General features: G+C 42.1%; 13 protein-coding genes across 13 annotated transcripts; 5 read left to right on the plus strand and 8 right to left on the minus strand.

The window, feature by feature from the left end:
• Position 1: 1 nt before the first annotated feature.
• BBOV_IV005020 (WD domain G-beta repeat containing protein) lies at positions 2-3206 on the minus strand. The gene is made up of 5 exons (XM_001610381.2): positions 1536-3206; positions 1373-1501; positions 450-1338; positions 340-416; positions 2-305 (listed from the first exon to the last, which is right to left on the minus strand). The coding sequence occupies exons 1-5, from the start codon at positions 3057-3059 to the stop codon at positions 48-50; spliced, it is 2877 nt and encodes a 958-aa protein (XP_001610431.1). The 5' UTR covers positions 3060-3206; the 3' UTR covers positions 2-47.
• A 548-nt stretch (positions 3207-3754) lies between these two features.
• Positions 3755-5675, plus strand: BBOV_IV005030 (putative T-complex protein 1 delta subunit). Its single transcript, XM_001610382.2, has 3 exons — positions 3755-4052; positions 4088-4230; positions 4301-5675. The coding sequence occupies exons 1-3, from the start codon at positions 3944-3946 to the stop codon at positions 5654-5656; spliced, it is 1608 nt and encodes a 535-aa protein (XP_001610432.1). The 5' UTR covers positions 3755-3943; the 3' UTR covers positions 5657-5675.
• Positions 5676-5754: 79 nt separating this feature from the next.
• BBOV_IV005040 (uncharacterized protein) lies at positions 5755-7168 on the minus strand. The gene is made up of 4 exons (XM_001610383.2): positions 7127-7168; positions 6980-7088; positions 6875-6930; positions 5755-6839 (listed from the first exon to the last, which is right to left on the minus strand). The coding sequence occupies exons 1-4, from the start codon at positions 7158-7160 to the stop codon at positions 5788-5790; spliced, it is 1251 nt and encodes a 416-aa protein (XP_001610433.1). The 5' UTR covers positions 7161-7168; the 3' UTR covers positions 5755-5787.
• BBOV_IV005050 (uncharacterized protein) lies at positions 7158-9100 on the minus strand. Its single transcript, XM_001610384.2, has 2 exons — positions 7333-9100; positions 7158-7293 (listed from the first exon to the last, which is right to left on the minus strand). The coding sequence occupies exons 1-2, from the start codon at positions 8899-8901 to the stop codon at positions 7222-7224; spliced, it is 1641 nt and encodes a 546-aa protein (XP_001610434.2). The 5' UTR covers positions 8902-9100; the 3' UTR covers positions 7158-7221.
• A 218-nt stretch (positions 9101-9318) lies between these two features.
• BBOV_IV005060 (RNA recognition motif domain containing protein) lies at positions 9319-10318 on the minus strand. Its single transcript, XM_001610385.2, has 4 exons — positions 10048-10318; positions 9914-10012; positions 9727-9878; positions 9319-9693 (listed from the first exon to the last, which is right to left on the minus strand). Exons 1-4 carry the CDS (start codon positions 10175-10177, stop codon positions 9328-9330), a joined length of 747 nt encoding a protein of 248 aa, XP_001610435.1. The 5' UTR covers positions 10178-10318; the 3' UTR covers positions 9319-9327.
• Positions 10319-10444: 126 nt separating this feature from the next.
• On the minus strand, positions 10445-11823 carry BBOV_IV005070 (uncharacterized protein). Its single transcript, XM_001610386.2, has 5 exons — positions 11534-11823; positions 11063-11497; positions 10868-11028; positions 10629-10832; positions 10445-10595 (listed from the first exon to the last, which is right to left on the minus strand). The coding sequence occupies exons 1-5, from the start codon at positions 11777-11779 to the stop codon at positions 10490-10492; spliced, it is 1152 nt and encodes a 383-aa protein (XP_001610436.1). The 5' UTR covers positions 11780-11823; the 3' UTR covers positions 10445-10489.
• Positions 11824-11886: 63 nt separating this feature from the next.
• Positions 11887-14165, minus strand: BBOV_IV005080 (uncharacterized protein). The gene has a single exon (XM_001610387.2). It carries the CDS (start codon positions 14101-14103, stop codon positions 11914-11916), a length of 2190 nt encoding a protein of 729 aa, XP_001610437.1. The 5' UTR covers positions 14104-14165; the 3' UTR covers positions 11887-11913.
• A 792-nt stretch (positions 14166-14957) lies between these two features.
• On the plus strand, positions 14958-18203 carry BBOV_IV005090 (uncharacterized protein). Its single transcript, XM_001610388.2, has one exon. It carries the CDS (start codon positions 15180-15182, stop codon positions 18153-18155), a length of 2976 nt encoding a protein of 991 aa, XP_001610438.1. The 5' UTR covers positions 14958-15179; the 3' UTR covers positions 18156-18203.
• A 93-nt stretch (positions 18204-18296) lies between these two features.
• On the plus strand, positions 18297-18995 carry BBOV_IV005110 (putative Dynein light chain 1 cytoplasmic). The gene has a single exon (XM_001610389.2). It carries the CDS (start codon positions 18404-18406, stop codon positions 18692-18694), a length of 291 nt encoding a protein of 96 aa, XP_001610439.1. The 5' UTR covers positions 18297-18403; the 3' UTR covers positions 18695-18995.
• BBOV_IV005100 (RNA polymerase Rpb8 family protein) lies at positions 18711-19320 on the minus strand. Its single transcript, XM_001610390.2, has 3 exons — positions 19103-19320; positions 18889-19040; positions 18711-18852 (listed from the first exon to the last, which is right to left on the minus strand). The coding sequence occupies exons 1-3, from the start codon at positions 19262-19264 to the stop codon at positions 18729-18731; spliced, it is 438 nt and encodes a 145-aa protein (XP_001610440.1). The 5' UTR covers positions 19265-19320; the 3' UTR covers positions 18711-18728.
• Positions 19321-19533: 213 nt separating this feature from the next.
• BBOV_IV005120 (uncharacterized protein) lies at positions 19534-20415 on the minus strand. Its single transcript, XM_001610391.1, has 2 exons — positions 20137-20415; positions 19534-19995 (listed from the first exon to the last, which is right to left on the minus strand). The coding sequence occupies exons 1-2, from the start codon at positions 20261-20263 to the stop codon at positions 19586-19588; spliced, it is 537 nt and encodes a 178-aa protein (XP_001610441.1). The 5' UTR covers positions 20264-20415; the 3' UTR covers positions 19534-19585.
• A 972-nt stretch (positions 20416-21387) lies between these two features.
• On the plus strand, positions 21388-23142 carry BBOV_IV005130 (Sof1-like domain family protein). Its single transcript, XM_001610392.2, has 9 exons — positions 21388-21516; positions 21574-21699; positions 21739-21841; positions 21879-22060; positions 22099-22168; positions 22206-22315; positions 22351-22580; positions 22618-23011; positions 23056-23142. Exons 1-9 carry the CDS (start codon positions 21406-21408, stop codon positions 23134-23136), a joined length of 1407 nt encoding a protein of 468 aa, XP_001610442.1. The 5' UTR covers positions 21388-21405; the 3' UTR covers positions 23137-23142.
• A 710-nt stretch (positions 23143-23852) lies between these two features.
• BBOV_IV005140 (uncharacterized protein) lies at positions 23853-24926 on the plus strand. Its single transcript, XM_001610393.2, has one exon. The coding sequence runs from the start codon at positions 23914-23916 to the stop codon at positions 24880-24882; it is 969 nt and encodes a 322-aa protein (XP_001610443.1). The 5' UTR covers positions 23853-23913; the 3' UTR covers positions 24883-24926.
• Positions 24927-24929: the final 3 nt, after the last annotated feature.

A 24929-nucleotide genomic window follows, 5' to 3' on the forward strand; every position in this document is an offset into this window, starting at 1 on the left:
ACTCCAGCACAAACCCAAATGTGTACACATAAAATGACGCGAAACAATTACTCCATTTGAAGGTGTGTTAGGAACTTAATGAAGCATGATATACGCTCAAAATGGCGTTGGAAGGATAGACTGTCCTCGCGTAAACCTGACGCGAGCCTTGCGATGGAATCCAACTCACTCTTGCCACGAAGTTGCGTAATGTCCTCGCCATTGTAGCGCAGAAACACGTGTAAAAACACTTGTAGAGCATCTGCATGCTCCCTTGATTTCTGGTAGTATCTAAAGAAATCCAGCATTGTGGACAAGGTCTTTTCCTGAGCGGTTTGTATAAAGTATGTCCAAACGCACCTTAGACCCAGATGATAGTAACGATAGCGCTAGATGTACTCCTGATGGCGTCTGCGAAAGCAAATATGCCATCATGTCTGCGGGATATCAGTTATCACTGTACAACTTACCTTTGTATTTCCTAGGGCACTTGGTAGTAGACAGTAGAATGCTCTCGAATTCAGTGGAACCCGCTGACTTTGTTATCTTCGTTTGCGGTAGCGATGTGGCATGCTCGGACTCAGCATCCGGCTCCTTGAATACCAACTGACCATCCTTGTATGTAGTTGGGATGAAAAACGGCAGCTCCTCAGGTGGCTTCGGGGGCTCCACAGGCTTGCTCCTTTCCTTTATTTCATCCAGGTACAATACACTCTGGAGCCACCCAGAGCTTTTTCCAGATAATGTCAATAGGCCTGGCGCCAAAGGGCTAATACATGACTTGTATTCCGCCACCATCTCAATGTCATCCGTGGTGTCAGATGTGGAATCTGGTACCACCTCAGTGACGCCAAGAGCGTCCTCCGTAGGCATACACGGCAGTTCCAGTAAAACCGGGCTGCTATTCAAGTCCTTGTACACCATATTCTTGGTACCTAGCTCAAATACGTGTTTATTGGCATACCTAAGTACCATACCGGGTGAACTGGCTAATGATACATTCAAAAAAGCACCGGACGAATCGAGATGCACAGATAAAGGCGCACTCTGGAATTTAACGTAATCCACGTAACAAGCCGATAGAATGTCATATATCACCATGGTACAGTCCGTTGAGGCGGCAATCAGCCAGTTGCCGTTAGGGTGGAAGCACATGGCACTGACGTTGCCGTAGGATATGGTACGAACCAACATCTTGCCAATAATGTCCACCAGGTATATCATGCCATTGGAGCACGCAAGGGCTGTGAGCAGCTTGCCTGCAACTGCCAGGTGGACACTAACGCCCTTGGGGATCTCAGGGTCGTAGCTGTGCTTCAAGGATATCTTTGTGATATCCCACAAATGGATCAATCGGTCCTGAGAAGTATTCAACAGATTCTAAGGGACTTACATCACTAGAACTTGATATGGAGACCACTTGGTTGCCACATAGTAAGGATAGCAATATAACGGGTCCCTTGTGAGCTGATGTGGCGACGCCATCGCGCTTGTATAGCAACTCCTCCTCGTGATTCGTGCTCTGTGTGCATTGTGAATGGATAGATCTACAGTACCTGTAGGTTGAATAAGTGTAGAGCACCCGATTCGTAGCCAACGACGACGTAGTTACCGCAAGTGCTGATACAGACAGCAGTTGCAGTAGCCGTGACACCAGGAGCGCGAAGTACGCCAGGTACTAAAGCACGACGGTGGCCACTCCATAAGTGGACTACCGCGGTCTTCATGTGGCATGTTGCGATATTAGGCCAGTCGTAGTGGCGCTGGTAACACGAGGACACAGCAGTGATGCGACGCAACTTGTACTTCAATACACCAGTGGAGAATGTGTTGCAACGAAGTTGCTGGATAGTTGAAATCTTGGAGAGATGACCAACGCCGTCCGAATGGCTGCAAACAAGTAGATCAAGCTCCTCGGAATCATAGGGCTCCATCATGTTAACATGGCCTATGAGACCGCGGCGACTCTTGAGTTCACGCAGTAGGTGCTTGTCAGAATCCATGGACCACAAAATGAAACAGTTATCGATACTAGCAGAGATCACATTATTAGCGCGCTCGATATAGAATAAATGGTAAACAGGACCTGCATGGGCACGCTCGATAACAGAGAACGTACGGAACTCAGATAGGTCGAATACTATAATATCGCCATTGTAGGCCCCGATTAGTAATACCTCACGAGCTGTCATACTGCAGTTGCCACGCTGCAGTATACCCGATGAGTCATACACAAACGATAATGATGTGGCACACCGCTGTTGCTGGGATAGCTTGAATTGACCAAGTATCTGGTCGCACTTTATATCGACGATTAGCACATCCCCGTTACCATAGCCAAAAGCAACGATTGCATTGGACTGGAGTTCAGATTGTACCACAGCGCTAATGGCGCTACCACCTTCAACCACTTGGTCCAGTAGTACGGAATCCGAAAAATTAAATGTATGGACCAACTGGCCGCTACGGACGTTATAGAGCATGACTTGGCCATTGCTAAAACATAATATAGCCTTGTTATTGAACCCTACTAGTGGTATTGCCTTATCCAACGATAGGCCTTCAGGAACAGTTATTGTGGTACTAGGAACCCATAATTCACTTTTATTTAGATGGGCACTTGACCCTGAAACCAGATCTCCATTGGAGATTGAATTCTCGTTATTCCCCCCCGAAGGTCCGTTGTCATTCTCATAGCAAATCAACTCCTTGCTGCTGTAGGTTAACAAATAGCCGCGATTAGCCACTATACCGCATATAGCCACTGTATGCTGGTTTACCAATTCACGGTAGTCATAGCGATTGAACGAGTATATGCAACGGTTCTCAAGAACCAGAAATACATTTTCAAATAACGTTGCGATATGACGAATGCGGCATTGCAAAGGGAGTGATACGTATACCACACGCATAGCAAAGGCATCGTAAACAGTATACTGGCGCTGGGTGGAAGATACCAAAAAGGCCGTTGAACCCATGACACTCAGGCACACCAGGCCATCGGAACTTACAAGACCAACCTGACCCGCAGGACGGAAAACCGATGACCTTCCTCCATTAACACGATCACAATCCCACATCTTATATGTATATCAAAAATATAATAGGAATACAACCCAAAACATAGTTCCAACGCCTTACGTAACAATAAAGTAATTACCGATTGATATAGCACATGTAAACATTCGATAATACATTTTGGTAAAAAAACAAAGTGATGTGTGTAGTACTAAGCGTTATATATTCTAAAATAGCACAAATCATGTTGAACACATAATTCAAGTTGGGTGTTTCCAGGATGAACCAGGGCATAGACACTGGGTATTAGGTCCACTTGAGATACTGTGTCACTAATATATATCTATAGAACGCAACAATGTGTACAACCAATGTCCCTTATACGCAGTCCCCCAGTGACATAGGCTATGATTCTATACTTTAGTGCAAAGCGCACTAGTTTCCACTGCATAGCATTGGAGCCCTTTGATATTGCAGCAGGTATAGATTCCGAAGTAACAGGAAAAGCGTAGTCTTAACAAGTCAGTTGCCTGGAGCGCAACTTAATATATCATCGCGATAATATATAAACAGCGATACTGTAGTATCGCAAAGGCTATGAGGATATAATAGATCTATAAACAAGGAATTGGGGTGTAATTCTAGTGTTTATATAGAACTTGTGGTGCGATGCGACATGGAAGGTCGCCTAGGGCGACGCTGCACGCCAACGTACATAATAATCATATAGACACACATCCATTGTAACGGGTACCTAAACACGCAATTTTATGTGTTATTGGCTCGCTCGTTGTTATATAAACCGGGCGATCATTAGCACTGGGTAGTGTAATATACGCCACAGCGTTGTATAGTGACGCTGAAGACACCATACAGGAATCCAGTTAATAGCTGTTCTTGGACCACAAACTACAGCATTTGTTGCAACACTGCTGTGTTTAAATAAATGGCAAAGGTCGCTACAGAAGCGGCAGCACCTGCCGCCAAAGGCGGTGTGTGGAACCGCAATGAAAAGCAAACTGACGTTCGCAAACAGAACATCGTAGCTGCACGTGGTAGGTGTGATTGACTCCGTAAACATCCCGAGCAGCGGTGGCTGACATGATACGCACGTCCCTAGGACCCCGGGGCATGGACAAGATGATCCAAGACGGTAAGACTGGAGTTACAGTCACTAACGACGGTGCCACTATACTGAAGGAACTGAAGCTAGTACACCCAACAGCACGAATGGTATGTTTTTTGCAGTTAATAAGTGTGCCAGTGGCAATCATTAGAAATATACACTCTATATACCACGCAGATGGTGGAACTCAGTAAGTCACAAGATGTGGAAGCGGGTGATGGTACCACATCGGTTATTGTGGTCTGCGGAGCACTACTGGAAATGGCAGATAACCTGCTAAATCAGGGTATACACCCACAAACCGTGGCAAGCAGCTTCAAGCTGGCAGTAGACAAGTGTGATGAAATACTTGGCGAGATAGCAAAGCCGATAACACTGGAGGATAAGGATACACTGACCAATATCGCCGAAATATCGCTGCATTCAAAGGTAGTATCTACAAACGCAGCGCTGCTAGCACCAATCGCTGTAGAAAGCGTCCTTGCAGTTATGGACCACAAGGACTCAACCAACGTAGATCTCAAGAATATACGCGTAGTCAAGAGTATAGGAGGCACGGTTGAAGATACCGAAATGGTAAATGGACTTGTGTTAACGCAGCAGAAGATTGTACGAACTGCAAGCGGGCCCACAAGAATCACTAATGCTAAAGTGGGACTCATCCAATTCTGCCTGTCGCCACCCAAGACTGATATGGAAAATACAGTAGTAGTCAAGGACTATCAATCAATTGACCGTATAATGAGGGAAGAAAGGCTTATAACAGCACGCATGGTAAAGCAGATAGCAGCCACGGGGTGTAATGTGTTGTTAATACAAAAGTCGATACTCAGGGACGCAGTCACCGATCTGTCACTGGACTACCTAGCTAAAGCTAAAATCATGGTAATCAAGGATATCGAAAGGGACGATATTGAATTTATTACCAGGACTATTGGATGCGAGGAAGTTGCAAGTCTGGACCACTTCACCGCAGATAAACTGGGTAACGCAGAACTGGTGGAGTCAGAATATGAAGGTGGCCAGCAAATAGTGAAGATAACTGGAGTGAATATGAAGAAAACGGCATCGGTATTAGTTAGAGCATCGAATTCATTGATGCTAGATGAAGCGGAACGGTCATTACACGATGCACTGTGCGTGGTTAGGTGCCTAGTCAAGAAACGAGCTGTAGTAGCAGGTGGTGGCGCAACGGAAATGGCACTGTCACAAAGATTAGCCAAATGGGCTAAGACACTAGACGGTGTCGAACAGGTATGTGTAAAGGCGTTTGCAGAGGCCTTGGAAGTTATCCCGTACACCCTAGCGGAAAATGCAGGACTTAACCCAATGATGGTCATCACCGAACTTAGAAATAAACATGTTGACGCACAGGGAGCGGGATATGGAATTAATTCAAAGAAGGGCATTGTAGCAAACATGATGGATGATAACATCATACAACCAATGCTAGTCACGCTGTCAGCAATCAAGCTAGCAGCGGAAACCGTCATGATGATCCTCAAGATCGATGATATCGTACTGTGCCGCTAAGTAGTGACAAATATTTAATGAATATATTAGAGCTATCCATATTTAAAAGGTGTAACATGTTAGAGCTGCATTGGAGGGAGGCTTTATAATGTATGAATAGTAATACCACATGTAACATACGTGATTCAAGCTTACTGTGGTTTAAATGAAGTTTCGGGATTCGTTGTGTAACGGAATATATGCATATTGCCATCATAACCAGCCGTGACAAACATACCGCCGCCCAGCGACGTTATCGCAGATATGCCAGGCCACTTGTAGTTACGAGAACCCTCAGAACCGCAACTTAAAACGCCATCGAGTGTAAATGCCGGAAGGTGCCATAAACTTAAAAATCCATTCTTATTGCCAAGTAACAGTAAGTCACCTTGCTCACTCTGCATACCGCTCATAGCGGTAAGTACAACGCCATCACCGGCATTCCTATAGACCAGCTCAGCATTACCATCCAAGACAACACTGTCACCAGATTGCAAAGCCACAATCACATGCTGGCCGTAACGCAACATGCTCTTGACAAAGTCGCCATTGGGAATAGGAAATGTACGAACTACCGATAACGTAGCAAGGTCGATAACAGTAATGGCACTGCCACCAGCCCATAAACGACGGTTAACACCGTCCGTCACCTCGATTAAACAGGATAACGTACTGTTGGTCTCAAGGGAGTTCACACATGAAAAACTATTCGATACACTGTCGAAACTCCAAATGCAAATCTTACCGGAGTCACAGGCGCTAATCACAGCAGGATCAACCAGTATCACAGAAACAACAGGAGAGGTGTGGCCAAAAATCAATGTGGAAGTACCAGTGGGAATGTGATACACCGATATGTGACCCGTGCGAATACCAGTAAATAAACAGTCGTTTATACACTCCAAACTGTAGAAATACTGGTCACTGGAACGACGATTGCGAGGCTGATAGGGATGCTTCAAAGCGTCTTGCAAATTCAAGGTAAACGTGCGCTGCTCCATAAGAGATACGCCACCAGACATGTCACCCAAAAGTGACAGACGACGGACACTAGTACCCTGACCAACGGCAAAAATATCAAGTCGAGAGTCGCTCACATGGCATAACGCAATAGCAGTAACGCCCTTCGGACAAACGTCACTTAAATAGAGTAATCGTCGTAATGTATGACGATAGATGCACTTCGCACCAAACCGACAGTGCTCTGTAAACGCTATAACACCCAATCAATATACACACCGTTGTACGCATGATGCTTGCATATCGTAGACTCGGAATCAGATTTCCCGCCACGCCTAGAATCCGTTAGTCAACCTGGCAACGCAGTCACACAAAAACACCTACCTCGATGCATTGCTACCAGAATTGTTGTTGCGATAGTTGGACCCGCCACCAGAAGAATTTCCCTGGCCACGAGAACGGTAGTTGTCCTGCCGAGGAGCATACCAAACGTCTGATACAAATAACCATACTAAAAATAACCACACCCACCGCTACGAAAGTTACCACCACGACCACCAAACATCGTGCAAATATAATTATACAATAACAGTAATTATAAGACAATAGTTGGCACCATAAAAGCCTCAGTACAACTCGCTGTCTGTGATGTCACAGCACCACCGCACAAAGTGATTCAAAGCAGCAGGAATGCGAACCTAAACATTGAAAACATTACACATTGGATAGTAACTCACCTCACCAGTAGCTGGAGTGTAAGAACGACCGCGGTAAGGCGGATTCGCACGCTGGTACTCAGAAGCTCGACTGTCGCGAGCATACTGGTCGCGCTGACGCAATGAAGCGTCGTAATCAGGATAGTTACGAGAACGATATTGGTATTCCATAGAGCGACGCTCAGTAGCGGAGCGTAACGCCTTGTCCTGAGCGTCACGCATCTCCTCGAAGCTCATGTGACCAACCGAAAATTCAAATATCACAGTACCGCAAATGTTATTACGGTCACTTATAATATTCACACGTAAAGGATGGTCACGAACAAGTGATTCCACATGCAGCTTTAAACGACCTACCACAGTCTCCATCTGATTCACATGCTCAACAATCTTCACAAATACATATGGCTCACCCTGCCAGGGAATTTTAACAACCTCACCATCAAGGTCACAATTAACCAAGTGACCCGCAGTACCCTGATGAGGATAACGAGGATGAGAGTGATATACACCGTAATTCTCAGTAGCAGGGTCGAAATAAGCAACTAAACTGTAAGCAACCCTGCTCATAGCACCAGAAGCTATAGGCACATCCTCTAAACGACGTAACCTGAATACAGCAGCCTTGACAAATTCAGCACCAGCAGGGTTCAGCATACGCTGAACACCATGCATCATGTCACCAGATGACATGTCATCGAATCCACGTAACACCCTAGCAGTACCGTTGTAAGCACGCTGAAATGTATTGGCAAATGCCTGCGTAGCCCCTGTTGGATTAACAGGTAATGGCGCTTCACGGTATTGTACACCTACAGGGTTGCCATAAACACCTGGTTGAACGAAGCCAACAGGCATCTGCCATTGTGGCATAGGAGGGTATCCACCAGGTGGAGCAACGTAATTAACCTGAGGATATACGGGATTCGTATATATACCAGATGTCATAGTGTGACCAACAGTTGTCACACCAGGAGTTGAAACGCCAGTAGTAGAAATAGGAGCAGTAGGTAACATACCCTGTGGCATAACCATAGGAGCACTAGGTGGAGGAACCGGGAACTGAGAGCCCTGCAATGATGAACCCGAAATACCCGATGATGCTGGCACGTCAACACCAACAAATCTAGATTGCTGCGATACTTGACCCGGAATACCTTGAGAAATAAATGAACCCGGTGAGGCATTACCAGTAGGAGTTACAGGAGCACTCTTGCTATGAGGAACAGGTGATGATGTTGCCACATTGTTGGAGTTTAACACAGTAGTACGAGGAATAGCCACACCAGGATTCACTCCTTGATTGCCCTCAGTTACTTGAACCAACTGTCCTGTCTTCCGGTCGTAGGTATAGTGAATTGGTGGCAAATAGACAGTTGGTAGCTGATTCATGCCAGCCAAATCATTACCCAAAGGCGCAGTAGAAATACCCGTAGGCATGCCTATATCCGCAGTTGACATTAGCGGTGATGAAACAGTATAACCAGCAGGTCCGTCATTGATACTCTCCACACCGCCACCAAATGAAGGTGCAGCGGTACCCGAAGAAGACACCGGTGAATTGTGAACACTACCCGCAGTATCACTCATTCTATACACAGTATAAAAACACAACTAACACATCATGTGCCAAAAAGAGAAAAAATATAAAGCCCCGAACCAAAGACTCGAAGGTCAACAGTGACACAAAACTAACACCAACGATATATAACACAACAAGACAATATCCCAGAATAAGAGACCTACACCCTAGAATTAAACACAGGACAAAACAAACAACCCAAACAATGAAACAACTAGAAGGAACACACCGACCAGCGGGTACTCAAGTCTAAGGTGCACAAGTGTGCAAAAGAAATCAGAAGTTTATAATACACGTGCACATCAAAAACAACGATGTACTGTATTAACACAGAGCCTGCATAAGACAAATGTGTAAATGTTACATGGATATAGCCAAAAGACATAACAGACGCCCCGGTGTACTATAATCAAGAATTATACAATATATGCGATCTAACGCCTATCCCGGCGGCGATGATGCTCACTGCGATGGCGACTCCGACGATCCCTGCCATGCGGAGACCGTGAAGTGTGGCGGTGACTCTCCCGAGATCGACTCCTGCGCTTCCGAGTGTGCGACCTCTCTTCAGATGAATGCCGTTCCGGTTTTTTAGCACTGCGTAACGATTTCTCAAACTCCAAGGCCCAGCGTTCGTCCTCATCCATACGGTCAGTAGGCTCACGTGACCGTTGTGGACGATGCCGATAAGAATCACGCAATATAGCCTCGCTGGAAGTTACATAGTATTTATCAATGCCCTGGCCCTCAGCACCACTGGCCTTATACTCCTTGCGAATCTTGTTACCCTCGTCATCGACCTGTATATTCTGTGCGATACAAAAAACACTTACCTCGTCTTCATACTCAACGGGTGCCTTGTAATCTAATACATGGTCCACGCGAATTCGACGGCCTAATAAAGTAGAGCCGTTAAAGTTGTCAACAGCCAATATAGTACTGCGCTGGTCACGATATCCCAAAAAACAATAGCCACGAGATGCACCTATATATGGTGATTACCATAGACACATCAATTACCAGTCTTCTTGTCACGCTTAAGATGGATGTCTATAGGGTCACCAAATTGAGAAAATACAATTATAATGTCACCCTCAGTCATACGACGGTGTAAACCACCTGGAATTGTGTGAAGTATAATACATTAAACCAACCTATGAATATGTAGCAGGAATCCTTATACCGATTGTGCCATGACGACTCGCCAATTATACCCTTCTCTAACTCAAACTCAGACAAACGAGATATAGCACTAATATTAGCAGAAGGACCTGTAACTGACATTGGAAACAGACTATGGTTTATAGGAATTAGTGACACCACCGCGGTAACCAGCGGTCAAACACATAACCCATGAACAGTGCTATTGAAGTTACACCAGATTAATATAAACCACTGGATTATACATAAGCGATTTAAATAGAGCATATATGCATTAGTAATTAATGAACGACACAAAGGACATACTAGTGACATACACACCAGTAAAGAATTGAACATGACATTATATCATAATGTGTAAGCAAAAGATTGCCACTAAGTACAAATGTTGCACTAATGCTTCATCCCTGAGTGAATGAACCAGATTAATAACATTCAAGCCTTCAACTTAGCCTCAACGGATTCGACGTATTCAAGAGCCTTCTGCTGAACTAGCGATTTCGACTTGGAGTCACCATGATTACACTCAAACTCCATCCACCTGTGTATTATGTATATACATATCGAAACCCACTTCTGGTATATCACCTTCATCTTCTTGGGCTTGAGGTCAAGAGTAATTATACGCAAAAATAAGTTACGTATAGAACGGAGCCCATCAGAACGCTTGATACCCGGACTCGTCAGCTGAAACTTGATATACGCACAAATATACTGCATCCAAATATCCATACGACGAGGATTGTCTAATAACAAATTCTCAAACATCATCTGGCCCCTGGAATACCATACAGACCATAAAATCACACCTACCTCTCAGCAGAACCAAACTTAAACTCGAGCAAAGCCGTAGAAGTCATCATGTAAACTTTCTTGTGATCAGGAATACGTAATAAACAACGATTATACACCTTACGGGCCTCTTCAAAGTCCTTCACATGCTCAAATAGTAAACGTAAATAAGCTTGCCAAAACTAATAAATATGACATATGATCTAGTGCACCCACCTTTTTAGATTTACCCAGTTTCTTAATACCGCGCTCACAAACCTCAATGGCATCCGATAAGCGATCGTTCTTCACAAAAATGCTAATCATCTTGAGGTACATCGTCTTAGGGTCATTGAAACGAAGCGATTCCTGGAAAACCTCCTTTACACGGTCACCATATAAGCACTCCATGTTAATATTGGCCACCCAAAGCGTAAGACGCTCTGATATCGCACGAAAATCTATGCGCTCCAGACCACGACGAACTACCTGACGAGCACCCTCTAAACTACCATTCCTAAGATGAAATGCCATGTACTCTATCCATAATGACGCTGAGTTGCCACCAGTGGCAACACGCTTCTCAAAATCAAATACTGTCTCAACACTGCCACTAGACTCATTCTCTAGTAATCTACGCTCCGCAGCGCGGAGCTCAGTTTCTTTGGCTAACTAAAACAAAATAAAGCACGAAAACAAGTAAAATACCTCATTATCAAGATCAAATGAGACTGTTTCCTTACGACGACGCTTTAGATTTGATTTCTTCTGAATCTTGCCATCAGATGGTACAGATTTCGGTTGCTCGGAACTTGAAGCAACATGCGATAATATCTCGTTATCGAGAGACCAGCCCAAAGAGTCAACGCCTAGAGTAACGTCATCAGAAGAGCCATCCTTCTCACGAGATGGCTTTGAAGCTCGACGCTTAACGCGAGTACCAGATGATACCATTGAAATTATGAACACATAGACTCAATAATAACATAGAATGTCACACACAGGCATACGATATCAATAGAATATATTATATAGACTATGTGATCCACAAATTGAAAGAGCTAATGTGATACACACCACACCCAAGATCATGACTTGGATTCCTTATGCTTACGAGAGCTAACGTGATTAGTAAAAGCCTTCTTACAAGCAGCACGACGTATTTCGCGACGACGCTTAGCACGGTCATTGCCATAAGCCTTTAACAGCGACATCTTCTCAGGATTTAAGGTTACCTGGAAAAAACGACGGCGCTTGTCAACCTTGCTAATGACCACACGGACTACAGAACCGTTACGTAGATCTATATCCTGACGCTTAGCCTCAGATACCTCCTCGGGATCCAATGTTGTTTGTAAGTCATTGTAAAACCTAATCGTCACCTTATCACCCGAATGCTGAGAAACACGAGAAACATAACCCAAAACCTCATTACCCTTAACAACTTGATCCAGATTTATTAACGGATTCAAGTCCTTACGTAGAATACGTTTAGCAGTTAAGAGTAATATGTTATGAACATGGTCAAAACGAAGCACACGGACCTTGATGGTACCACCAACAGAATAACGGTCAGGAATAGTGTCCAAAGGAACATCAGTCAAATGCTCAAGGGATACCCTACCATGAACCAACGTAGATAAACGAACTGTTATACCAAAAGATCCAATGTGAGCTATCACACCCTTCAACAACGAACCACCAGATAAATGAAATGGCGATAACACAGACTCACCCTGCAAGGATTCACGAGTACTTAATCGAACAAAACGAGTCAAAAAGTCATATCCAAACTCAACGCACGAATGGATACTGCCTAAAGTAAACTTCATAGCAAGCTGAGCGTCCGATGATACAACAGAATGTGGACCATCACCTTTGTCATCACATAACTGAGATGATTCACAAAAACCGAGCTCAGTATCAGAAAAGACTAGAGATTCTGGAGAATAACCTGAATCCAGCTCTTCCTGTGTTTGGATCCTATATAGACTAAAGATAATACCATGGCCTGGTATGCCACGCAATACCTTGCAATAAGTCTTTAGAGAGGGAGTTACAAGCCTATGTCTGTGGCCCTTGGGACTGGTCCATTTGGTAACGTGAGATAATAGAGATACGTACACAGTCTTGTTCCAATGGTTAACGTAGATTACACGAGCTATAACAATGTCCTCCAAACCCAAAATTTCCTGCGATGAGTCATCCAGCTCTTCAACACGTTTGCCACGGCGCTTCTTAGTGGCTTTGCCAGTGGTATCCACGTTCTGCTGTCCCGTGGAAGAAGAAGGATTGCAATAATCAACAACTGAATGCAGTGCCGGAACTATAGCACTTAAACCATTCAAACACTTCAAATCAAAGCCATAGTTACAATGCGATAATGATCCACCACCCAAAGATGATGCAGCAATGTGAATGTCAGATATCTCACCAGATAACAGTAAACCAGGACGAACACTAAGCAGTGGGATGGAACAATCTAACGGCATAGGGTACTCGTAACTCCAGGGCCAGCGACATGTTGCAAATTGGCGAGATTCATTCACAGATTCCACAACGACATATACAGTAGAATATAGTGGTAAATTGGTGAGAAGTTCCCTGAAGGTGTCCTTGGGAGGTTCTCTTTTGGTTAACCCGGTCTCAAGGACTGGGCTATCGTTGTCTAGAGGTGGATTGTCATTTTCAGTTTTTTCCACATCGTCGTACCTAACGAAACCACCAATGCTACTGGAGTCACCCAAGTGGAAACCTAATATAATACCGTGGTCCTCATGAGCACGAACTGATGCTGGTAATAACATACCAGTAGTAAGAGCACCAGATGATAAACCCTTGTTTATAACCGATGGGCGCATACTAAGTAACACAAAATGACGCTTCACCTCAAGAACCGAACAGACAACACGAGAACCTACAGATACACAACCAGAAAGTATAGTATCAGGACGCTGACGAGCTGATTCCGGTATGTCAACACCATCAGAAGCACGAACAAAGCCTACTAAACCACCAGGAAGATGAATACGTAAACCACTAGGCGCTATAACAGCAACACTACCCAAAAGAAGAGAACCAGCCTCTAGCTTATCATAAGTAGGCAATCTGCCACGCTGAAATAATTTACCAGATTTCAGAGAACGATTACTAGTAGTAGGAACCTTGAAACTGAATGTGTTGCTTTTATCCTCAGATGAACGATCACGACGCTTAGGTTGGCCTAAGGACTCCAGAACCACCTCACTGGAACGAGGGAAGTCTTCCTCAACATCCATTATATATTACTGTTGCAAAATATAAATGCGATAATAAATATTATTAGGGAATGACGCTAGTGAATATGGTGAAATTATTAAATATATATAACTAATCTCTACGTAGTTGCCCGCCTACACGTAGAAACATAAAAATTAATACAAATTACAAAACATACACTACCCAATACTACATTTATAAACAATATTTACCACATGTGTAAGATAATATAACAAAATGGTAAATGATTAAAAGTGGAATTTCGCCCATGTATAAGCAATGGACGCATAAAAAGTGCTTCTAGGTAATAATACACAAAACGCAATGTGATAACAATGCATTTATTGAATAGGTTATATGTATAAATAACACAGCCCACTATCCGGTGATAAAACAGATGTCTAGAGACAGACCTGTGAACATAGAATTCTAGTATACCAAACAATAGTATAGAATATAACCCATAAGGTGTACATTATCTAGATGATTTCAAAAGGATATTATAATCCAGAGTAATAGGTGTTTATATTAATGCCACCAAAATGGTGATATCAATGGTGTGGAGCAATATGCAATAAATCACACATCTAGAGCCATTGCGCAGCCCAATCAATGGGAAATAATAACTGTGGTACAAATGATAATGATTGGTGATATTATTGTCAGTTTTAATGTCTGAAGAGAGACAGCCAACAAGGTAATGTGAAGCCCTCCCCATTTAATCACCCAACCTCAGCCAACACCCTGAAAAACGAAGCGAGATTCCTATACATTTTTACGTCGTAAAACGACGACCATAAGTTTTGTGCCGGGGGAAACTACCGGACTTGTAACTTGTGGACCTAATTAACGTACAGGCCCGGCATTCGTCCCCGACGCAACGCTTAATACAGACACTGACCTATTACAACATAGGGAACTAACGAATCGCGATAAAACAAAGCACACGCTGCTCAAAAGTCTTGAGTGTACATGAAAACCAAGACGGCAGATACCTAACGGTGCACATTTTAACAAGTAGGACCAATTTTTATCCATCGGGAAAGAGACATATACCACTAGATCATCCCTGAATGAAACGTTAAAGCAATTCACAATGCATAACTTTCAAAAACCTGAAAATGCCCTCAAAAGGGCGGCCGAATTGAGAGCTGTCGGCCAAAGTGAAGAAGCATTGCAGACACTACACTCAGCTATCGGACATCGATCATTCAAATTACAAGGATGGGACATGGTACAAGAACAAATCATGATGGAGTACGTAGCACTATGTATCTCACAAGATAAACTACGCATGGCCAGAGATGGATTACACCAATACAGACTAGTGGCACAGCACGCAAACGCTACATCACTGGGCAAGGTTGTGGTCGAGCTTCTAGACCACGCTGAAGAACGACTTAGACGATTCAAAGCCGATATTGCAGCTGATGCCACTAAAGCAGAAAACCTGGAAAAAACACAAATTAGTGCAGGATTTGATGCTGAATATGGTGAGGCACCCGAGGAAATCATGGCGTTCACACTGCAACTAGAAGTGCGCGATGCAACAGCACGACAACTTCAAAATGTATACAGATTCTTATGGGAAACGTATAAAATGATCTTGGATATTATGAGAGCAACGCCAAAGCTAGAAAGAGTGTATCACGATACCGCACGAAAAGCTATACAGTTCTGCAAAGAAAATGGAAGGCTATCAGAATTTAAAAGGTTGTGCGAAGTGCTGCGAGCACATAACGCATTCCTCATGAAGGTTAAACATAAACCCGAAATGGAATGTATGCTTAAACCGGAATTACACATAGAAACGAGAATTAATCAACTCGTTGCAGCATGTGATATGTCACTTTGGAAAGAAGCATTCAACACAGTGGAAGACCTATACATGTTAGGAATAAGAGACTATATCGCCAAAACATTCCAGGGATCTGTTTCAGTACTTGGACAGCAAAGAGAAAAACTGCTCAAATGGCTTGCAATATTCTACGAAAAACTTGCTCTCATATTCCTAGTTGCCGATCTGCATCTCTTCCACGCACTTGCCGTACTGAGGTACGTTATGCACATTCGCATGTACAAGAAAAAGGTTGCACCTGAAGATGTACAATACATGTGCTCCAAAGCAGTTATGGCAGTACTAGCTGTACCCGAACATAGCAAAAATGAGTCAGAAACCGGTGATTTGATGTCGTCACTATCCACTTCTGTATATGAAATGCAAAAGAGGATGGCGTCATTACTAGGTTATAACACAATACCCACGAAAGAATCCCTGCATTACGCACTCACCATGAAGAATATACTACCCATGGCCGATGAAAATACTAAGAAACTATATGATCTCATGCAAGGAAAGGGGACTGTATCTATGCAACTTTGCAAACAAGTGTTGCCACTGCTAAAGGAAACTGAAGAACCCGCATCGGCAGCAACAAGTACACCAACAACAAATCTGCTATACAAGGCCGAGAGGCAGGTGCCTAACCCAGTAGTGGTCAAGTTCTTCGACAAACTGTCTAACTACTATCCAATGATCAAGGCAGTGATATACCATAAAGTGCTGAATAGTATATCAAATGTCTATGCTACAATGACTATTGATTTCTTCGTAAAAGCCATATGCCCGGAGGAGTTCTACCCGTGGAACGTGGCTGAAAAGTCTATCGCAGACTTGGTACAACGTGGATTGTGCCATATTAGGCTAGATTACTCTAACGGAGTTCTGTATTTTAACGCATCCAAAGGAACAGTGGACTCAATAGCCGCAGTAAGGCATCACCTTACGAATCTGGGACGCAACTTGTATCACGCAATGAGGATTATCGACCCTAACTACACAAAGAATACCGAAGATCGCCATCTACAGATGCTCTCCATGAAAAACAATATCGAAAAGGAACGACAGAAGCTAATGAAACGCACTTCTGAGATATACCAACGTAGACAAGAACACCAAGAGGAAATGCTAAGAGCTGAAGAAGAACGTAAGAGACAGGAGATTGAACAGAAGATACTAGAAGAACGCGCTGAAAAGGAACGTCGGGAAGAAGTACTCAGACAAATGGAAAACCAACGCAAGAAGGATGAAAAGATGAAGATGAAAATGGAAACTGCACAACAAATGCTGGAAGCTATTAGAAAACTTGGTGGAGGACAAGCATCTAAGATTGTTATTAAAGGAAAGACACTTGCGGAAATCAATGTGGAAGATGTTATGGACGGCTTTGTGGATTTCGATGATGTAGAAAAGGCACAAGAGGAACTGAAATTAAAGGAAAGACAGGAAATCGCAAAACAACGCAGAGCAGAAATCAAACGATTGGACCACTACGTTAGAGCACTTAGGGAACACCAACAAGAATTATACGAAAGTTGGAAGAAACAAGTACTAGAGGAAGATACCAAGAAGCTGTTGGAGATACAACAAAAACGTGAGGCTATGTGGAAAGCAGATACAGAAATCTTAAAGGAACAAAAGAACGCACTGATAGAAGCGATACCGGAAAAGGAAAAGTGGATCAACGATACCATGGCAAGACGACAGGCAATATACGATGCTGAAATCGAAGAACAACGCAAACGCTTCACTGAAATACTGATCAAAGATAAAATACAAAGAGCACGTGAAAGAAGAGATTATGAATTGCGCAGGCAAAAGGAGTTAGAAGAAGAAAGGATACGTGAAGAAGAACGTATGCGCCGTGAAATGGAAGAAAAACGAAAACAAGAGGAAGAAGCAGAAAGAAAACGCAAACTAATGGAAATCGCTGAAAAACAAAGAGCTAAAGAACTGGAGATACAACGTAGATTGGATGAACAGGCTGCCAGAAAATCAAGGACATTAACCACAGCACCGGTACCGGAAATCAGGCGTCCGGAACCAAGAGGAAAGACACAAGTTAGCGAAGAACCAGAAATGTGGAGATCTGATTCGAAGAAATCTGATACAACAGCCAAAACAGGATCGACCTTCGACAGCGATAAATCGCGCAAATACAAAGCGTTCCCACAGAGAACACGCGAGTCAACAGCAAAACAATCAGATGACTACGACTCGTGGAGACGATGAGCTGCACACAAGCTCAAAATAATACCCTAATAATTATAGCTAAATACGTATCTACATGTGCAAATTCTATGGTACCATAGAATACCAGATCCGGGTGATCTGAACTTTGATGTACACAGCTGGTGGCCACACATTATAAATAAAATAACGCACAACATTTATCGCAAGGCAACGCCGCTTGATAAAAATCACACAACGTGATTGATCTAGATTACACATTAAAAAAGAAAGTAGCAAAATTCACAATCATGGAGAGCGACGCGACTGCTAAAATACGCCCAGAAACTGTTGTAAAACATGTAGATATGGATGAACCTACAAAGAAATTTGCCCTAGAACTAGCGTCTGATGCAATAGAAAAGTTTAAAATCGAAAAAGACATTGCAGCATACATGAAAAGGGAATTTGATAAACGATTCGATCCCACATGGCACTGTGTAGTAGGAAGAAACTTTGGATCATACGTAACACATGAAAAACATTGCTTCATCTACTTCTACATAGGTAGCATCGCCATACTACTATTCAAAAATGGATAAAACATAAGGACGTCTTCATTGTTATATCATCAAGTTAACGCGCAGCAGATATACGCCGCGCCATGAGATATATGCGCATGTCAAGATCCAAATCTGCAATAACCTGCTTGTCAGCAGTTAAAGACATCAATAAACCGCCAAAGGATGCGTAAATCGTCCTATGAAACGTGGATATTTTTAAAGGAACGACATACCTGGTCTCAGAAGATACGTCCTCAAATTTAAAAATCTTACCATACATGGCATATTCATAGTCACGCATAAGTGATGGTAAATCGCTGTAGTCGCTCAAGTTAACGTCAGAACCACTCGGAAGAAGGTTGTTCGTCATCAGAATGTGCAACATCTGAACCACATTGGTGAACAAATATTAATTTTAGTTAATCATTTAAAACATATATAACCAACCGATTTAACCGTTACCGGGAAAATGTCACTGTTAATGTCCAATAGCAATTCAGCATCGAATCCAGTGCTCTTAGCCGTTATACGTGAAACACGCTCGAATTTAGAATTGTCAATAGACCGAACAACAAAACGGTCCTCAAATACACAAGTTGCAGAAGACATTGTAGTTAATAATAATCAAAGGTTACTGCGATAAAGGAAAAAAGTGTTGCGAAAGGCACACACTAGACCCGTATTATAAAACTTCTATGGAATCATTAAATAACTGGAATATTTTAATAAATAATCTATATGTGCGATATTTTATGTTCATACCTCGGGCTGTGGAATCAGTATAAAAGCCCACGTTCACATGGCGGGAATTTATAAAGTAAATATTACCTAGAATCTACACAATGTAACTGTTTCACCCTTTAGTGATTATATTAATTTCAAGTGACTTCATTAAGTGGTTTCATCAATTTTGATATCTATACTTGCTGCTTAGAAAGCATCATCTGAAGAACCGGCCTCCTCACTGTCATCAAAGGAGCCGAAGTCCATTTCGTCCTCAGTGTCCCACTGCTTGCTGGGCTCCATCTTGAGCTTGCCGTAGATGTTGTCGAAGATGCTCTTACCAATGGGCCTGACGAGCATACCGTAAACAGTAGGAGTGGTGACTGGGGGCTTAACAGCGTCAGCGATCCAGTTCTCAAAGATGGGAACCAAGTGCTTAAGCATAGCCATAACAGCAGTCTTGACGATCTTCTTGATGTTCTCGTTAACACCGTTCTGGAGGAAAACGGGGTGGGTCTCGTTGGCCTCAACCAATGCCCTCTCAATGTCAGAAACAATGAGCTCAATAAGGTCGTCAACCTTCTGGGCCATGTCAGCCTTGATCAACTCACGGAACTCTGTAAAATCAATGAGTGGGTTCCACAAAGTTATATATATCATGATAGAGGGTGTAATTCCCGATCAATCTTAAGTCGGATACCATCCTAGAATGGATAGTTAACGTTAATCCGAAACTAGATCAATCCAATTAAACTTACTCTCAACCTGAGCAGTGGTGACATTGACGCTGTGACCAGCTGCCCTCTGGCTAAGGTGGTTCTTAGAAGTGTTGAAAGCCGAAGCGAACTTGGCGAAAAGAACGAAAGCAACAGCAATGAACTTCATTTTGGATGTGTAACAGATTGATGTGTGTGATCAAACCGATTTTTAGTTTAATAAAGAGATTCCACAACGATTTTAGTGTAGAATACTACAAGAATTAAATATTAGACTACGCACAACCTTTCGTTGGCAAATAAAAGTCTTCTATGAAGATGAACAAAGTAAATGTAGTGACACAAGAAGCACTGGGGAAGCTGCATGGAGCACCTACAACGAAGAATGCGACGTTGGAATCTTGGTGCACGGAATTCCAGGCAAACAGGGTGCGCATACATATTCGTGACAGATACATACACATACGTTTCACTCATAAAAGCCGTTTAATTACTATTATATATAGCATATACACATCCTTTCATTAGGACAAATGTTTAAATAAAGGTGCACCTTATGGCCCCGTTCGATAAACGCTATTCCGAAACATATAGCAGCTGTGTAACATAAATCTTCCATGACCTAGGACTACGTAATATTACTAATTGAATTGTATATGTTACAAGAATAGTGGTTCTTATATTATCAGGCTTTTCGCCCTTTATTCTTCCGCCGTATATTACACCTTAAAGGTCAAGTTGATGTCGTGAATATAATGACTCCTACTACGAAATACGTAAAAGTATATATACTATATTGCATTACAAAACATATTCATTCGAGAAATGTATTTTGAACGATTTTATTTAAGCACTTCTAACATGTGATTCATATAGAGATTCTAGAGCTTTACCAAGCAATTTGATGCTTATTAACGCGATTTAATGTGTCTAATCACATTTTGTGGTATCTTGAATGTCAAATAGTAACGATCTTTTGTAATTTGCGTCATATATGTAAGGAATCATGATAGTGTGTATGATCGGAATAGGCAATGTTTCCATTACACAATTTGTATCTATATACGGTATAACAACTATATAAATTGTTACAGCATAAATAGGTGTATATGGTGTAATAAACCGCTGATATATATATTGATGCTTGAACCCGTTCACCGGATGATAGGGTGACTATATACCCGAACGAAATCTATTATAGCATCAAGCCCAATTACTTTTATATAAATATTTTTTCTATCGCATTAAGCTATTTGTATATGGTTTTTCATCATAGATGAGTAACATATAAGGAATATATAACAATCAACAATGAAGCTAAAGGTTCTTCATCGCAATGCGCGGGATTACATATCGCAAGGGCCACATGATCGGCCTAAACCGATGCGAAACCTAGACCCTAATCTACATCCTCTTGCCAGGGTACGTGTTTTAATATTATATAGCAATGACTCTTTGTTTTTACGTCATATTCTACAGCAAAAGGAGTTTGTACGAGCAGTAGTGGCGGCAAAGCTAAAGAAAATGCACGCTAAACCCTTTGTGGCGGCACTGGAAGGTCATACTGACTCAGTGGATTCTATGTCAATGAGCAGAAGCAATATTGTAAGTAGCATTGGTTTGGTTGATCATGTGTACGTTTAGTCCGATTTGTTCACTGGAAGCTGTAATGGAGAAATCATGTTCTGGAATTTACTCACCAAACGTAAAGGGATACTTATCGGAGTACATGAAGGTTTTGTCAAAGGTAGGTCACATTGACATCAATGTTCATCTCTGAATAGGATTGTGTACAAACGGTGATGGGACGCTATTATATTCATGTGGACATGATAAATACCTCAAGTGTTGGAAAGTAATTAAAAACGATGCAATAGATGAAATTGAAGAGGATGAAGAAGCCACTGGGCATTCCACAGTAAATGAAATCGAGTCGAACACACCATTTGGTTCAGCTCCACCGGAAGTAAGATTTGAGTATAACGAAAATCATAGTGTAAACAGCCACTAGAATCCTGTCTCTCGAAATCAGCACTCAATGCTATAGATCATCATTGGAATGATAACATATTGGGTTAGTTCTGAACATAATCCATGGTCATTATTTGTAGCTACTGCTGGAGATTGCCTGGAAGTATGGGACAGTAGAAGAAGTGTACCTATCATGAAATTCGACTGGGACTCGGAAGCGTTGTATTGCGTTAGATTTAATCCATCAGATGTGGGTTGCTATATATATTGATTCATTGTATATAGGTCAATTTTATCGCTGCCTCAGCAGCAGATAACTCAGTTGGATTATACGATATACGTGCTAATTCACCATTGAGAAAAGTAGTTCTGCAACAAAGGACAAATGCTATTGCATGGAATCCACAAAACCCATTGCACTTCACCGCCGCAAACGAGGACTCAAATCTTTACACCTTCGATATGCGCAACCTAGAACGAGCACTCATGGTACATAAGGGTTTCACAAATGCAGTGTATGTTCCCAACATGATGTACATCATGACAATGTAGAACTGATGTGGACTATAATCCAGCAGGAATTGAATTTGTAGCAGCATCATTTGATAAAGGCGTTAGGTTATTCTCCCTGGGTGGGAAAAGCAGAGATGCATACTTCAATAGAAGAATGCAAAATGTACTATGCTGCAGATACTCATTAGATGGCAAATTCGTGTGTACAGGAAGCTCAGATATGTCAGTACGTATATGGAAGGCCGATGCATCGCAAAAACTGGGTACCATCACACACCGCGAAGAAGCGGCACTCAACTACAGAAACGCATTGCAGGAAAAGTACAAACACGTCCCAGAAATAAGACGTATATTGAAACCAAGAACGTTACCAGCCATCGTGGCAAAACAAACAAAGATACGACAAGTCAAAGAGGCAGCAAAACGAAGAAAGGTATGTTACCTGTCGATAGCAACTAGAGTATAACTGATATACAGGAAATCAACAAAGCATTGCATTCAAAAGACCCAAAGCTGGAACAAGAAAAAAGAAAGGCAATTGTCAAAGAAGTGGAATGATCAAATTATTATACCAAAACATACATATAATCTCATACTACAGTTTATAGTCAGTCTTTAAAATGCATTCAATTCTTCACTGTTTACATACAAGCAGGTCATAGATGTTATGACTCAACAGTGTTTCTAAGAGTATCTTTTGGATATCCCAGAAGATTAACCCATGTAAATATATGCATCGATGGTTACATTGTATAAATATCAAACGGACGGGTTATCCTCAAAGAAACTAAGCTCTCATATGTCAATATATTAAAATATAACTATATTTGATTTGGAAAACGATGTAAAGTCAAGCATACGTGTTCAGTGCAATTGGTTGTGTTGTCATGCGGGATCACTGTAACGTGACTGACAATTGTAATTAAATACACTACGTTAGATCAATGATATTGATAAGTGAAATCAATGGCAGAGATAACCTGAGCACCACCGCAGCATTTCTAGCATGTTACAACGATCGTACATTTATCTATTGAACCAAAGTTGAACCTATGACGTAGAAGACAGCATTACATGCAATGCTATATGTCAATAAACTACGAAACAATCAAGCATGAGAACCTCAACTCGGATCCTGGCTCTCAAGGTACTTGGAACTAGGCACCACGTCACGGCACTGAGGGGTACGGCGATTCCATATCAGACCCCTAATGCCACAGTGAAATTATAAGATAAACAGCTGTTAAACAAAGGTATAAATACCTAATTACACAAATATCACACCTTTATGGCAGACAACATCACGTGCCACGCTGATGTCAAAACATTTTCATCATGGAAACCGCAGTAAGTAAAACACCTCATTATAAAGAGACCGACAAAGAAATTCAAAGAAACGATAATAGAACTGCTAATAATATCTTTGACGATGTAGCTACATACATTATCGTGGATAAAAATGACCAGGATACAAACAACAAGGTCCAAGCAGGTCACAAATGGACCGAAACGGATAACACACTGGGAAATCAAAAAAATGAAACAAAACCAGTGGTAGATGCAAAAAATAATGATAAACAAGAAAGTTTATCTGAAATTTTGCAAGAAGATAACAATAAAGCCACCGAGGAAAAATATGAGTGGAAACCTGGCTTCTGCTTGCAGCTGGGCTCGCAAGGAAGAAAAGCTATGCTCCAGCTATTGAGAAATGTATGCAAAAATAATAAAAGCTGTAGAAATATCTTCCAAAAGATGGATCCGCCAACCACTATAAGTAACCTCCCCTTTTTCAAAGTATCAATGCTATGGGAACTGGCATATCAATTGAATGTATTCGATCAGGCTATTGAAATTCATAAATCATACTGTAAGTGTAAATTAAAGGGTGGAAAATGTGGCGACGTATACTCCAGAGCACCTAATGTTACCAACGTACCTGTTCAAAATTCAGGGAGAACCCATAAAACCAAACGAATCAGACCATCATCAATCATTAAAGAATTCTACCAACTTCTAATGGAGAATGAGAATTTGTATACGGTTATGCCAAATGATGGAATGCGAAATCTAAAACGCAAGATGGAAAATCTCGTTAGTGCAAAAAAGGTTACGCCAGAACAATTTTCAAAATTCATGGGCTCATACAAACCAAATGGCATTTATAACGAAGCATTGCACCATACAGAAGATGCGCATGGGCTTCAGAAAAAGGCCAAACACAACAACTTATATGAATACATCCCGAGGTTGAACAAACCCACATACCCATGTAGTACTATGGGCTGTGCCGTAATGCATCCATGAAGTTTTCAAACGCCTTGTTATGCCAACTAGAATACTACGACACAAAA

The sequence above is a fragment of the Babesia bovis genome (genome assembly GCF_000165395.2).
Source record: "Babesia bovis T2Bo chromosome 4 map unlocalized Chr4_1, whole genome shotgun sequence".
In the NCBI taxonomy this organism is placed as follows: domain Eukaryota; phylum Apicomplexa; class Aconoidasida; order Piroplasmida; family Babesiidae; genus Babesia; species Babesia bovis.

What these genes read in the sequence shown, in the direction of transcription:
- BBOV_IV005020 (XM_001610381.2), bottom strand. Translation starts at nt 3,059, where the DNA reads ATGTGGGATTGTGATCGTGTTAATGGAGGAAGGTCATCGGTTTTCCGT. An exon ending in TACACTTATTCAACCTACAG is followed by an intron (nt 1,502 to 1,535) that starts GTACTGTAGATC and finishes CAATGCACACAG; the next exon opens with AGCACGAATCACGAGGAGGA. An exon ending in CCATATCAAGTTCTAGTGAT is followed by an intron (nt 1,339 to 1,372) that starts GTAAGTCCCTTA and finishes AATACTTCTCAG; the next exon opens with GACCGATTGATCCATTTGTG.
- BBOV_IV005030 (XM_001610382.2), top strand. Translation starts at nt 3,944, where the DNA reads ATGGCAAAGGTCGCTACAGAAGCGGCAGCACCTGCCGCCAAAGGCGGT. An exon ending in GAACATCGTAGCTGCACGTG is followed by an intron (nt 4,053 to 4,087) that starts GTAGGTGTGATT and finishes CATCCCGAGCAG; the next exon opens with CGGTGGCTGACATGATACGC. An exon ending in TACACCCAACAGCACGAATG is followed by an intron (nt 4,231 to 4,300) that starts GTATGTTTTTTG and finishes TATACCACGCAG; the next exon opens with ATGGTGGAACTCAGTAAGTC.
- BBOV_IV005040 (XM_001610383.2), bottom strand. Translation starts at nt 7,160, where the DNA reads ATGTTTGGTGGTCGTGGTGGTAACTTTCGTAGCG. An exon ending in TCTGGTAGCAATGCATCGAG is followed by an intron (nt 6,931 to 6,979) that starts GTAGGTGTTTTT and finishes AACGGATTCTAG; the next exon opens with GCGTGGCGGGAAATCTGATT. An exon ending in CAAGCATCATGCGTACAACG is followed by an intron (nt 6,840 to 6,874) that starts GTGTGTATATTG and finishes TAGCGTTTACAG; the next exon opens with AGCACTGTCGGTTTGGTGCG.
- BBOV_IV005050 (XM_001610384.2), bottom strand. Translation starts at nt 8,901, where the DNA reads ATGAGTGATACTGCGGGTAGTGTTCACAATTCACCGGTGTCTTCTTCG. An exon ending in ACACTCCAGCTACTGGTGAG is followed by an intron (nt 7,294 to 7,332) that starts GTGAGTTACTAT and finishes TTCAATGTTTAG; the next exon opens with GTTCGCATTCCTGCTGCTTT.
- BBOV_IV005060 (XM_001610385.2), bottom strand. Translation starts at nt 10,177, where the DNA reads ATGTCAGTTACAGGTCCTTCTGCTAATATTAGTGCTATATCTCGTTTG. An exon ending in TTCCTGCTACATATTCATAG is followed by an intron (nt 10,013 to 10,047) that starts GTTGGTTTAATG and finishes ACACAATTCCAG; the next exon opens with GTGGTTTACACCGTCGTATG. An exon ending in TAAGCGTGACAAGAAGACTG is followed by an intron (nt 9,879 to 9,913) that starts GTAATTGATGTG and finishes CACCATATATAG; the next exon opens with GTGCATCTCGTGGCTATTGT.
- BBOV_IV005070 (XM_001610386.2), bottom strand. Translation starts at nt 11,779, where the DNA reads ATGGTATCATCTGGTACTCGCGTTAAGCGTCGAGCTTCAAAGCCATCT. An exon ending in CATTTGATCTTGATAATGAG is followed by an intron (nt 11,498 to 11,533) that starts GTATTTTACTTG and finishes ATTTTGTTTTAG; the next exon opens with TTAGCCAAAGAAACTGAGCT. An exon ending in ATGAAGGTGATATACCAGAA is followed by an intron (nt 10,596 to 10,628) that starts GTGGGTTTCGAT and finishes CATAATACACAG; the next exon opens with GTGGATGGAGTTTGAGTGTA.
- BBOV_IV005080 (XM_001610387.2), bottom strand. Translation starts at nt 14,103, where the DNA reads ATGGATGTTGAGGAAGACTTCCCTCGTTCCAGTGAGGTGGTTCTGGAG.
- BBOV_IV005090 (XM_001610388.2), top strand. Translation starts at nt 15,180, where the DNA reads ATGCATAACTTTCAAAAACCTGAAAATGCCCTCAAAAGGGCGGCCGAA.
- BBOV_IV005110 (XM_001610389.2), top strand. Translation starts at nt 18,404, where the DNA reads ATGGAGAGCGACGCGACTGCTAAAATACGCCCAGAAACTGTTGTAAAA.
- BBOV_IV005100 (XM_001610390.2), bottom strand. Translation starts at nt 19,264, where the DNA reads ATGTCTTCTGCAACTTGTGTATTTGAGGACCGTTTTGTTGTTCGGTCT. An exon ending in TCCCGGTAACGGTTAAATCG is followed by an intron (nt 19,041 to 19,102) that starts GTTGGTTATATA and finishes AATGTGGTTCAG; the next exon opens with ATGTTGCACATTCTGATGAC. An exon ending in GACGTATCTTCTGAGACCAG is followed by an intron (nt 18,853 to 18,888) that starts GTATGTCGTTCC and finishes CACGTTTCATAG; the next exon opens with GACGATTTACGCATCCTTTG.
- BBOV_IV005120 (XM_001610391.1), bottom strand. Translation starts at nt 20,263, where the DNA reads ATGAAGTTCATTGCTGTTGCTTTCGTTCTTTTCGCCAAGTTCGCTTCG. An exon ending in CACCACTGCTCAGGTTGAGA is followed by an intron (nt 19,996 to 20,136) that starts GTAAGTTTAATT and finishes TTGATTTTACAG; the next exon opens with AGTTCCGTGAGTTGATCAAG.
- BBOV_IV005130 (XM_001610392.2), top strand. Translation starts at nt 21,406, where the DNA reads ATGAAGCTAAAGGTTCTTCATCGCAATGCGCGGGATTACATATCGCAA. An exon ending in TTGGAATGATAACATATTGG is followed by an intron (nt 22,169 to 22,205) that starts GTTAGTTCTGAA and finishes CATTATTTGTAG; the next exon opens with CTACTGCTGGAGATTGCCTG. An exon ending in AGGCAGCAAAACGAAGAAAG is followed by an intron (nt 23,012 to 23,055) that starts GTATGTTACCTG and finishes ACTGATATACAG; the next exon opens with GAAATCAACAAAGCATTGCA.
- BBOV_IV005140 (XM_001610393.2), top strand. Translation starts at nt 23,914, where the DNA reads ATGGAAACCGCAGTAAGTAAAACACCTCATTATAAAGAGACCGACAAA.